Below are 12,361 nucleotides of genomic sequence, written 5' to 3'. Positions count from 1 at the left end.
CAGCAGGCTAAGCTGCTGTATTCCATAGCATCCCACAGCACAGTGCTTGGGACTGCATCCCGCCTTCCCTTCTGATCCAGCTTCCTACTAATCACCTCGGAGGCGGCAGATGGTGACGCAAGCACTTGGGTTCCTGGTACCCCCATGGGAGACCTGGATGGAGCTCCTGGCTCCTGGCTTCAGCCTGGCCCAGCCCTGATTGTTGCAGGCATTAGGGGAGTGAACCAGTGGATGGGGAATCTCTCTCTGGCTCTCTTTCTCTTTCTGTCTTTCTCTCCCCTCTTCTGTTACTCTGCTTTTTAAATAAGTAAATAAATTAACATTTAAAAAAAGAACAATTTGGGAGAGGCAAAAGATGAGGCGGTGGGCACCCCAAGTCTCTTCCTGAAGGCCACTAGGTCTCAGACACAGAGGCCATATCACGGGTTTAAGTATAATAGCACAGCTATTGCCGTACAAAGTCTGGATCTGACAGTAAGGTGTGTTCTTCAGAAAAACACAGTCACTGTATTTTTTGAGCCCTTAGAGCACCCCTCATTTTATATGGCACTCTCGGAATTCGTTGCCTTTTCTAAAAAAAAAATCTTCCAATTAACATGTAATACTTGCGTATTTTTTCATGGGGTACAGTGTACACGTAGGCAAGGTGAACTGAGCAAGTAGTTAGCATTCCCATTTCCTTATCTTTTTATAGGTTAAGCCTAGGCGTGCTACGAATAATGTGAATAACAACAACATATGGGGGCTGGGGCTGTGGTGTAGCGGGTTAAAGCCCTGGCCTGAAGCGCCAGCATCCCATATGGGCGCCAGTTCAAGTCCTGGCTGCTCCACGTCCAATCCAGCTCTTTGCTATGGCCTGAGAATAGAGTGGAAGATGGACCAAGTCCTTGGGGCCCTGCGCCTGTGTGGAAGACCCAGAAGAAGCTCCTGGCTGCAACCTGGCCCAGCCCTGGCCATTGTGGCCATTTGGGGAGTGAACAGCGGATGAAAGACCTCTCACTCTGCCTCTGCCCCTCTCTAATTCTGTCTTTCAAATAAATAACTAAATCTTGAAAAAGGAAGGCCAGAAACCACCCCTTTCTATACCACGATATGTGCAGCACTCGGGCACAGGTGGTTCCCCGGGGACCATGCAAGGAAGGACGGTCTGCGTGCTTTCTGCTTCTCCACTTTTCCAGCTTTCTGCTCCGACAGAACGAGAGCCTCTGCAAAGCTGTACCGCACAGGTAAAGTAAGGGCCACGGAATGGACGCAGCTGGAGCTTTCAACTGCGGTGGAGACAGCTCGGAACTGCCCTCCTTCAAAACCGGCCTTCAAGCCGGCGCCGTGCCTCAACAGGCTAATCCTCTGCCTTGCGGCGCCGGCAAACCGGGTTCTAGTCCCGGTCGGGGCACCGATCCTGTCCCGGTTGCCCCTCTTCCAGGCCAGCTCTCTGCTGTGGCCCGGGAGTGCAGTGGAGGATGGCCCAAGTGCTTGGGCTCTGCACCCCATGGGAGACCAGGATAAGCACCTGGCTCCTGCCATCGGAACAGCGTGGTGCGCCGGCCGCAGTGCGCTACCGCGGCGGCCATTGGAGGGTGAACCAACGGCAAAAGGAAGACCTTTCTCTCTGTCTCTCTCTCACTGTCCACTCTGCCTGTCAAAAAAAAAAAAAACAAAAACAAAAACAAAAACCGGCCTTCCGAGCCACAGACGCCAGGTCTGCCTCTCTCAGAAGCGCCTGCCAAGGTGGAGAAGGGACGACAGCCACTGGGGGCCCAAACCTGTGAGGATCTGCAGGCGGATCTGGGTGAGTGTCGTCAGCGAGGTCTGGTAGAGGACACAGATGTTGCAAACCTTCTGTACTTCTGCAGAGTCGACGCGCCTGCCCCCGACGGGCCTGAGAATATTCCGAACTGATGCAGACTTCTGAAACGCACGCTTCAGGAGACCTGGCACGGAGAGAGGAAACCAGGCAGAGGCTCAGCCACCTGCCAGGCGCCACCCTGCAGAGGGCGGAACATTCCAGTAAGGCACAGGTTTACCATGAGGGCCACACAGCGGGGCTGCTGCTTTGAGTCCAGAGGTTTCTTTGGGGATAAATTAGAAAAAATATTAACAATAGGGTTTTAGGTGTAACCCAAAGTCCTCTCCAAAAAAATTCTTAGAACACAGCAGGCACAGTCAGAGATGGAATCTGAGACACAATCTGTTGTCGGTGAATATCTGCAGCAGCTTCACAAAGGCAAAAAACCTCAGAGGACTCTGTTAGGGGAGGAAGAGCAGGCCAGGGGCCTCAGCTGTCTCAATTCTCTATGCTTTTAAGAGGAAATAGGCATGGCAAGTACTGGTATCTGGGGTTTTTGCTTGTTATCTGAGATGCAGGGTGAGTAAGTGAGCGAGCGAGAGAGATCAAGACCTTCCATCTGTTGGTTCACTCCCCAAATGCCCACCCCAGCTGGGGCTGGGCCAGACCAAAGCCTGGCTCTCTGCTTTAGTTCAGCTCAGTCCTGGCTGTGGTGGAAACTGGGGGACTGAATCAGCAGATGGGAGCTTTCTCCGTCTACCTGTGCCTGTGCCTTTCTTTCTCTGCCTCCCCAAAAAACAAAAAACTCATAAAAGCTGTCTTTTGCCTTCTTCCGGGTAATGAGAAGAAAGGGTCTGCAAACGCCTTTTCAGTTTGGCTGCCCCAGGGTGGGGGTTGTGGTGCAGCAGGTTAAGCCACCCCTTGGGATGTCAGCATCCCATACCTGAGGGCCTGGGATCGAGCTCCACCTCTGCTTCTGATCCGGCTTCCTGTGACTGTGCCCGAGAGGCAGTGGAGGATGGCCCAAGGGCACCCTGCCACCCACACGGGAGACCCAGATGGAGCGCCCGGCTCCTGGCTTCAGACTGGTCCAGCCCTGGCTGTTGCGGGCTTTTGGGGAGTGAACTAGTAGATTAAAGATTCTCTCTTGGCCAGCACTGCAGCTCACTAGGCTAATCCTCCGCCTGTGGCGCTGGCACCCCGGGTTCTAGTCCTGGTCAGGGCACTGCATTCTGTCCCGGTTGCTCTTCTTCCAGTCCAGCTCTCTGCTGTGGCCCGGGAGTGCAGTGGAAGATGGCTCAAGTGCTTGGGCCCTGCACCCGCATGGGAGACCAGGAGGGAGCACCTGGCTCCTGGCACAGCGCCGGCCGTGGCGGCCATTTGGGGGGTGAACCAACGGAAGGAAGACCTTTCTCTCTGTCTCTCTCTCTCACTGTCTAACTCTGCTTGTCTAAAAAAGAAAGAAAGAAAGATTCTCTCTCTGCTATTCCACCTTTCAAATAAATAAAAATTTGAAAAAGATGAAAAAAAGAGTTCACAGCAAAAGTGGAGTTCAGGGAGCGCCTGGGTGGCCCTCATGGACCATGGACCTGCTGACATTTCTCTATCCAGACCACCTTGGCTTGGTTCACACAGTTCTATCTCCCTGGTCCTTGTTTTCCAGTCCTATGGCTCCTGTGTCACTGTTTCGCTAAATGTGAGCCTGAGGTTAGCCGCCTCAACCTCTCAGAGCACCCCACAAGCAGTGGAGGAGGCGGGGCCGCCCCCGGGCTGGGCACTCACTCTTCACCGGAAGCACGTTTGGCGGTGCCGCGGGCTGCGCGTGGGCTGGCTCCTGGCTCTCCAGCAGCTTCTTGCTCAGGATGTCGCTGAAGAAGATGCGGATGAGGGGCACCCCCCACAGGGACTGCAGCTGCTTGGTTACCAAGTGCATTGACTCGTTCAGCCTAGGAGAGAGGACGCATGCACGTCAGCTCCCCGACGCCCGGGCTCTTCATCTGGCCTGCAGGCCCACCCACACTGCCGGTGCTGCCATCAGTGTCACCGCCGTCCCCAGGCCTGACACGCCCGGCCAAGTCAGAGACCTCCCCCAGCACCCAGGGGACCAGAGCTGGCTCACATGGGCTTAGCTGACCTCCTCCCAGCTGGCCTGCAGCTGGGGCCCCCTCTCTCAGTGCCACACCGTCCCCCAGCACAGCTCCCACTCCTGAAATCCAAGGCGCCGTCTGCCTGGACGAGGCCCTGTGCTGGGTGCACCACTGTGGTGGGAGCAGCCATCGCCCCCCAGCTTGGGCCAGGCAGGTTCCATCCTGAGACAACCCTAGCAGATAACCTTGTATTTCAGAGGAGCAAGCCGAGATAGAGCGAGCCGCCATCCAAACACCTCCAGGGCAGCTGAGACTGGCTGCCCCCTGAGGTGCTGTTCTACATGCCAGGCCCGCAGGTCCCCGCTCTCAGCACAGGCTGGGCTGTCACTCTGGGGTGGGCCATGCTCTGGCAATGAGGCCAAGGATGCCATGCGGGTACACAGGACAAGGGAGCAGCTTCCTTTCCTTTCCTGGACCTCAGTTTTCTGCCTTAAGGGCACTGCCAGGGACCCCACACCGCAGGCCGGATCGGAACAGGCACACAGCTGGCGTCACGGCTGCCTGGGCTTCCTCTCGGCCCAGGGCACACGTTTCCCAGCTGTGACACTGCCCTACTCGACTCCTGGTGTTTCTAACGCGACTGAGCTTTTAAAGACCTGTTTCTCCAGGAAAGGTCCTAGGCTAATTTCTCCTCCTTTTCAATCGTTCACCTTGTTAACATCTCCAAACTATGGCAGTCTGATCACTCAAGAAGACATTGAAAAATTATTGCTACAGCTCATACTTTATTAGTGAAAAGAACAAAATAACATGACCTCTGGGGCGGGCACTGCGCTGTGGGGGCTCAGCTGCTACTTGGGAGGCCCACATCCCGTCGCAGCGCCAGCTCCAGTCCTGCTTACCCCACTTCTGATCTAGCTTCCTGATAACGTGCCTGGGAGAAGGCAGATGATGGTTCAAGTGCTTGGGTCCCTGTCATCCATGTGGGTAATCCACATGGAGTTCCTGGCTCCTGGGTTTGGTCTGGCCCAGCCCTGGCTGTTCTGGGCACATGGAGAGTAAACCAGGATAGAAGATTGATCTCTCTCTGTCACTCTGTCTTTCGAATAAGTAAATAAACAATAATAAAAACAAAACATGATCTCATCAGTATAATGACTATTGATACTTCCAGTGAGTGAAGATACTCAGGTTGTCTTAGGACAGTAGGACTATGGGATGAGCCTCATTCTTTTTGGGTCTCACCTGTTTTACACAGTGACTATGTATTATCTTGGGAATAAGAAACACGACAGAAGCAGGCAGACAGAAGGAAGGAAGGAGGGCGACGGTGGGGAGACAGGCGGGGGAGCAGGAGACGTGGACTCGACTCGGGCCTCACCCGTAATCCACGGATTGGGAGAACCAGCCGAGGACAGGGTGCCAGTGCGTCAGGTTGGACTTCTTCTGGGCCACGTACTTCTGGCAGTAGCACAGCATCTGGGTGAGCAGACTCACAAAGCCGTCCGTCTCCTCCTCCAGCACGCGCGGGCTGCGGGAGCCCAGGTGCAGGAGGTTGCCTGCCAAGACGAAAGGCCGAGGGGGATGGCCAGCAGCACGTGCGCATGCGCCTCCCAGCCCCGCTCTCTGCCTCGGGCTCGAGCAGGGGGCCTCGGTGCAGGGCCAGGAAACAGGGGCTGAGGCTTAACAGCCAGGCTCTGTCACCAACTCGCTGCACGGCCCTCAACCCCGCTCAAGTCTGTCTCCTCACCTAGACAGAGAACCGCCACCCTCGTTCTCCCCAGGAAGTCACGGGAAGGCGCGCAGGGAGTGCGGGCAGGCACAGGCGCGTGAGCTTTAGTTCGGGTCACACTGGACTGTAATCCCTATTTAAAAACCAAGGGCGTGCCCCTTCCAAAAGCAATTTTCCCAGTTCAGTCAAGGCACTTTCCCACATGTAGCGATACAGATAATTTCCTAAGGCTGTTTCTAACAAATAAAAGTGACCAATTTTCATCTTAAAGAATAACCGAAGGTGAACCTTGGAAGTGGAAGTGATGTTTTGAAGCACATCCCAGTGTCCCGGGAAGCCACCGTCACGCGGCGCTCACCGAGCTCTGCACTCCCCTGGTGTAAAGAGCCGTTCTGGACGCTCCCCACAAAACCCGGCCCCAGAACCTTCTTCTGTCTAAGGCAAGCTTCTTCTTATCAGGTAGGGAAGCCTGCCTGCCTCCACTGTTCGCAAGTGCTTCTCTCCAGAGCCTTCTTCCTGCACGGACAATGAAAGCGCTGCCCGGGTTAGGCCGGCCTTACTGTGTTCAGAGCCCCAGGCAGCTCTCCGTCCCCTCCCTCGCGAGGGGAGAATTCTCCGGGCAGCACACCACGCTGCCACTGCTTCCTTGGCTGCCAGGAGCCAAGGGCTGAAGCCCAATGTTCCACAGTCATGGTTACTTCATTCGCAGGCCAGCTGCTGCACCTCCTGTGCAACCTTCAGTTTTATACGTCTGTTTCACCTGTCTCTCTGAATATATATTTTTTTTCTGAACAGTGCTCCCAATTATTACTAAAAAAAAAAAAAAAAAAAAAAATCCCTAATGCTCACTAGCAGACACTCGGGCTTTCTCCGACACCCACAACAGTGTGGGTTTCCAGGCATGGACACTCACCCATCAGACAGAGGGTATGGCATCCCTCTAAACTCTCACAGACGTCACGGCACCGATCCTTGTCTCTTAGGAACAGGATGAATTTTCGAAGCATGTCATGAGATTCTAAAACCGTGAGACGCTGCAAGCAATGGCACACCGTTAGAGCAGAAATGTACGAGAAGAGTTTCCCACCGCCGTGAACAGGGCTGCTGGCAGGTCACCCCCTGGGATGCGGAGCCGAGAAAACGGACACAGGAGCGAGCTGCTGCTGGGGGCTGGGAAGCATGAGTGTGTCTACAGCGGCTACAGGTTTTGAAGAACAATCAGGGCAGGGGTGGCAGTCGGCAGAGGGAACGCTCGCCTTTCTCGTCTCTAAGAAGGAAAGCTGAAATGGGGCTGTTTTCGTGGGGTGTGGGGCCCGCCGAGCCCACTTACCTCTGGGGTCACCGTGCCAAGATGGGTCACAAGGGCAGGCACGGACATGATGTGGATGAGGAATGGCCGAATCAGATTGTCTGAAAACTGGGCAGCAATCACAGGGCTGGACACGAGACAGATTGACAGACAGATCAGCTGTTCAGATGGGTCTGCGCGTGCTCCTGGACTAAAGACCAACCCCATCAGTGCCTGCCAGTCCCCTGAAACCATGCCTTGTGGGAATTCCAGAAAAAAACTTCCGGCTAAAAATGCAAACGTCTGAGGGCACTTCAAACAGTTCATGGAAACATGCAGTTATTTTAGTGCAAAAAATCTGAAATCCATCCATAGATTTTTCATTACTTAATATGTATTTCCATGAACTTTCAAAAGGCCGTTATATACATGGATTTCCATCTTTGGGGCACCACAATAACTATTTTTAAATTCCCTTTTCCAGGAACTGTTTTTTCCTCATTATTTTTTTGACAGAGTCATATAAGAGGGGGAGGTGTCATCGGGGTTCCCTTGAAGTCTTGGGACTGGCAGGGCTGATGTCTTCCCCACGAGTGGCAGGGCCCCGACCACCTGAGCCATCACTGCTGCCTCCCAGGCTCTGCATCAGCAGGGAGCTGGAGGCGGGAGCTGGAGCCAGGCACTCCGACCGACATGGCTGTCCTGGCCAGCGTCTCAGCCACGAAGCCAGATGTCCCCCCTACCCCATGAACTAGGGGAACGGCTGAGACTAGGAGAGCACAGCCACACAGTGCAGTACCGTGCAGATGTGCAGTCTGCAAGACTCACTGACATGAGAAAATGCTCACGCCACAGCTAAGCCTTTAGAAACAGCAGGATAAAAGCTAGGCAAGGGAGAGAGGAAGCAGCCGAGAAGAGGAGGGGAAGGGGCTGTTGGAGTGCTGGCCAGTCCACTCCTCCACCGAGTGGGGCCTACTCAGGTGCACTCGCCACGTGGTAACTAACAGTAATCAGACTTTGGTGAAGCAGGTTAACACACGTATATACAGAATGATGCTAACATTTAAAAATATTTACATAAATACAACAGTACTGTAAAAAAGCTCATGGAAAATGCAATTACAAGATTCATTTATTTTTGCGCAAAACTTTTTAAAATCCATAATTTTCTCATGATGTGTTTTCCATGAATTTTTTGACGTTCCTTCATATATAAAATATAAAAGACTGACAGAAAGTGTTCATAATTTATCCCTGGATTACAGAACCACGATAAATCTTTCTTATATTTGACTGCCTTGCCTAGATTTTCTATAATAAGCAGGTGTTATTTCCATAATCTGAAAAAAAACAAATATAAATATCATTTTAATGAGGTGCTGGCGTCATGGTGTAGTGGGTTCAGCCACCACTTGTGATGCCAGCATCCCATGTTGCAGCATCAATTCAAAACCTGGCAACTCTGCTTCCGATCCAGTGCCCTGCTAACCACCTGGAAGAGCAGCCAAAGATGGTCAGATACGAGGGCCCCTTCCACCCACATGGGAGGCCCAGATGGGAGTTCCTGGCACCTGCCTATGGCCCTGCTGGGCCCAGCCCCATCCTGTTACAGCCACTTGGGGAGTGAACAGTGATCTTTTTCTCTGTCTCTCTTTCATTGTCACTCTACCTTTTGAATAAATAAATAAATCTTGAAAAAAAGATAAAGAGTTCCATCTCATACCATACACAAAAATGAATTCAAAATGGATCACAGACCTAAATGTTAGTTTTGTAACTAAAACTATAGAATTCTTAAGAGAAAACATAGGAGCAAATCAGAGTAATTAAGTTAGGCAATGATTCCTTAGAAATGATAACAAAAGCACAAAGGACAAAAGGAGAAACAGATAAACTGAACTTCAACAAAATTAAAAGCCATTTGTGTTTCCTAAGACACCATCGGGGCAGGTGCTCGGCCTAGTGGTTAGCATACTATTTGGGACAGCTAGATCCCTTAATGCAGTGCCTGGGTTCAAGTCCTGGCTCTGCTCCCAGTTCCAGCTTCCTGCTAACGCACATCCTGGGAGGCAGCAGGTGTAGCTGAAGTACCTGGGTCCCTGCCACCCATGTGTGAGATCTGGATTCAGTTGCCAGCTCAAGGGCTTTGGCCTTGCCCAGACCAGCCCCACCTGTTGTGGCATCTGTAAGATCTCTTTCTCTCTACTCCACCCTCTCTCCCCCCTCCTCCCTTTCAAATACACAAAATAAAAAAAATAAGTTTTTTTTTAAAAAGACACTATGAAGAAAGTAAAAAGACAACTCACAGAATGAGAGGAAATACCTGTAAACCAGGTACTTCAGAACATGTAGAGAACTCATCCAACTCATTAATAAAAGACAACTCAGTTTAAAAAAGCGGGGGTTGGGGGAGGATCTACACAGACATTTCCCCATGATATTCAAATGCTTAACAAGGCCAGCGCCGCGGCTCACTTGGCTAATCCTCCGCCTGCAGCGCTGGCACACCAGGTTCTAGTCCCTGTCAGGGCGCCGGATTCTGTCCCGGTTGCCCCTCTTCCAGTCCAGCTCTCTGCTGTGGCCCAGGAGTGCAGTAGAGGATGGCCCAAATCCCTGGGCCCTGCACCCGCATGGGAGACCAGGAGAAGCACCTGGCTCCTGCCTTCGGATCTGCGCAGTGCGCCGGCCGCAGCGGCCATTGTGGGGTGAACCAATGGAAAAGGAAGACCTTTCTCTGTGTCTCTCTCTCTCTCACTGTCCACTCTGCCTGTCATAAAAAAAAAAATGCTTAACAAGTGTGAGAAGATGGTGAGCATCATTACCCATGTGAGAACTGCAAATCAAACCGACAGTATGGTATCACCACACCCACTACGATGGCGAGAATCACAGGTAACCACTGCGGCAGAGTGCAGAAACTGGACCCCTCACAACGGATGGGAACGCAAAGCAGCGCGACAGCTTCGGGGAGCAGTCTGGTGATTCGTCAGGGAAATTAACTGCCACATGACCCAGCAACTGGGGACTGCACCCGAGAGAGACGAAACTCTCTCCACACAAAGGCTCTTATGGAAGTGTCACAGCGGCAGTGCTGGTAACAGCCAAAAAGCAAACACCTTAAAAGTGGTTCATCCATACAGTGGACTAGTTGGCCAAAAAAAGGAAAGGAGGACCACTTCCCACTAACAATAGGCATGAGTACAGTGGGCGAAGTGGAAAAAGCCAGAAACAAAGACATGCCCGCCTGAGGTATGGTCAACATCTGGGTGACACGTCCCCAGCAGGCGAATCTGGAGACAGAGAGAACACATCAGGTGTTGTAGAGGTTTGGGGAGAGGGCGGAGGAGAGCGACTGGGTAGAGTTTAGGGAATGAAAATGTTGTGGAAGCAAATGGGGTGATGGCTGCACAACTCTGTGTGAACACGCTGAACACCGCTGAAGATCTTACACGCTGAGTGAAATGTAGGGTAAGTGAATGACGTCATTAAAAAATCACTCAGAGGCCATGCAGCAAAAAGACAACGAGAACAACTTATGGGGAACAGAGATTCCCTCTGGGAGTTCTGCGCAGCAGCGAGCAGAGGCACTGCCAGTATTCAGCCTTTCAGGATTCCCGTCATAAACGTGTACTCCCAACAGCACCGTGGTTGGGACAGGAACATAACAGAAAGTTGCAACGCACAAAGTATCAGTGCTCATGACAACTGCTTGTTGGGATGGGGCTGACCAGCCAGGCTCATCTCACTGAGGCCAAACTAACGAGAACCCACACTTTTTCTGCAAGTTAGAATCTGTTTTTCCAAGGGAACTACACAATTCTCTAGATAGGAAGAGCAGACAGAAGAGAAGGGAGCTACAAGCCTGTCACTGATCACTCCACATCTGTATCACAACGGGGGCAGGGCTGGGGCCTTCTCTGGGGGCTCTCGTCAGAACCTAAGGATTCCATCTAGGCCACCCGCCAGAGGAACGCAGCCTGACCCTCAGGGGAGAGGCACCAGAGTTGCCACAAGGACTGCAGGGCTGCCCCATGAGGCCAGCCTCAGGAGACCACACACACCCCCAAGATTCTCACGTCTCCCTCAATTCCTGTTAGCCAGTTCCCCAGCACCGACTCGCTGGTATCTTTCTTTAGCCTACTTGGAGCTGCTGGGTGGCAAACTCCATGAAGGCAGCGCTAGCTGTACGTCTAGTGAGGGCTGCACCCAGCAGGGCAGGGTCCACGTGAGATCGGGTGCACGGTCCCTGCCAGCGAGAGCTCACAGTGTGCCCAGGGCGCTGGGAGGACACAGGGAAACAAACCAGCATTCGTGGGCACGTGGCTGCACACAAAAGGCCGCCTGTCAGGGACTCGTGTTGCAGGGTCAGTGATCTGTCTATACGCATCACTTAGGACTTTACAGGCAGTCACCACATTCCCACAGACGAAACCACGCAGTATCTTGCTGAATAAGGTAGATTGTGGTCAATGATATACACATATTCGGAGTCGGGGCGGGGTACAGTTCAGGAAAACAACTTTAGAATAGCCTGGCTTTAACAAGCGACTTGATGGAATCCACTCCACACGGAGACAACGGCAGACGCTGTCACGTTCTTCAAAGAGAAGACACATGGCCAAACAGCCAGCTGTGGCTGTGCTGGCAAAGCACCCTGAATTACGTCCACGCTGGGGCAGGCGAGGGTGCAGAACAGAACACAGGGAAGGTGCTCCGGACTCTGGGTTTCCAGAGCGGGAGGCAGAGCCCCTCCTGGGCGTCAGCGCTCAGCCTGGGCACACGGACCCCCATGGCGTCTGCCAGAGAGCAGAGTGGGTGGTGTCGCTGGAACACACTGCCCCAGGAGGTGACTGAGGAAGGCAGACACAGTGACCTGGCATGTCAGGCTGCTGGGAAGACCTGTCTGTACTTAGATGTCCTGGCTCACTAAATACAACTCCCGTACCTGCTCACCAAGTATGCAGCGCAGGTGTAATTGTTTATTAAATAATGTGCTCTGCTTCTCAGCCACGGTGCCGGATCCTGCTCCTCTGTGCTGAGCCTTAACCTCCAGAGGTCCACGGCCCCGTACAGGGGCTGGCCACAGGCAGCTGGTCTGAATTCCGAGTCCCAGCAGAACTCTCTGTGGTGCTGGAGATGGTCAATATTTGTGCCATCTGACACGTGTGGCCACCGAGCGCTTGAAACATGGCTAAGGCCACAGAGAAACTGAATTCTTAACTTCACCAGATTTCAATGAAAGAGCCTCACTGGTGGCTAGCGGTTGGTAGAAGGTGCAGTCTAGATCAGGGGTTGGTAAACCGCAGCTCGCTACAGGCTAATCCGTCCAGTGCTCATTTCTGTGAATTGAGTTTTACTGGCGCACATCATCCACGACAAACCTCCCACGGGAGATTAACACATGTACGCTTGCTCTACCATCCAAAAACGAGGCAGGGTATTCCACGCTAAGACATCTGGGCCCACCT

General features: G+C 52.8%; 1 protein-coding gene across 2 annotated transcripts in view; it reads right to left on the bottom strand.

Moving 5' to 3' along the window:
- UBE3B (ubiquitin protein ligase E3B) overlaps positions 1-12,361 on the bottom strand; it is a 51,461-nt gene that overhangs the window by 22,971 nt on the left and 16,129 nt on the right. For both annotated transcript variants that reach the window (XM_062182766.1, XM_062182767.1), the window contains 5 exons: positions 6,936-7,041; positions 6,519-6,639; positions 5,255-5,432; positions 3,569-3,732; positions 1,764-1,931 (listed from right to left, as the gene is read on the bottom strand). In XM_062182766.1, the coding sequence (XP_062038750.1) occupies positions 1,764-1,931; positions 3,569-3,732; positions 5,255-5,432; positions 6,519-6,639; positions 6,936-7,041 (737 nt within the window). The remainder of the gene's footprint in view (positions 1-1,763; positions 1,932-3,568; positions 3,733-5,254; positions 5,433-6,518; positions 6,640-6,935; positions 7,042-12,361) is intronic.

Source organism: Lepus europaeus, chromosome 23 (genome assembly GCF_033115175.1).
Source record: "Lepus europaeus isolate LE1 chromosome 23, mLepTim1.pri, whole genome shotgun sequence".
NCBI lineage: Eukaryota > Metazoa > Chordata > Mammalia > Lagomorpha > Leporidae > Lepus > Lepus europaeus.
The sequence above is the reverse complement of the archived record's forward strand: the minus strand, read 5'-3'. Positions and strand labels throughout refer to the sequence as shown.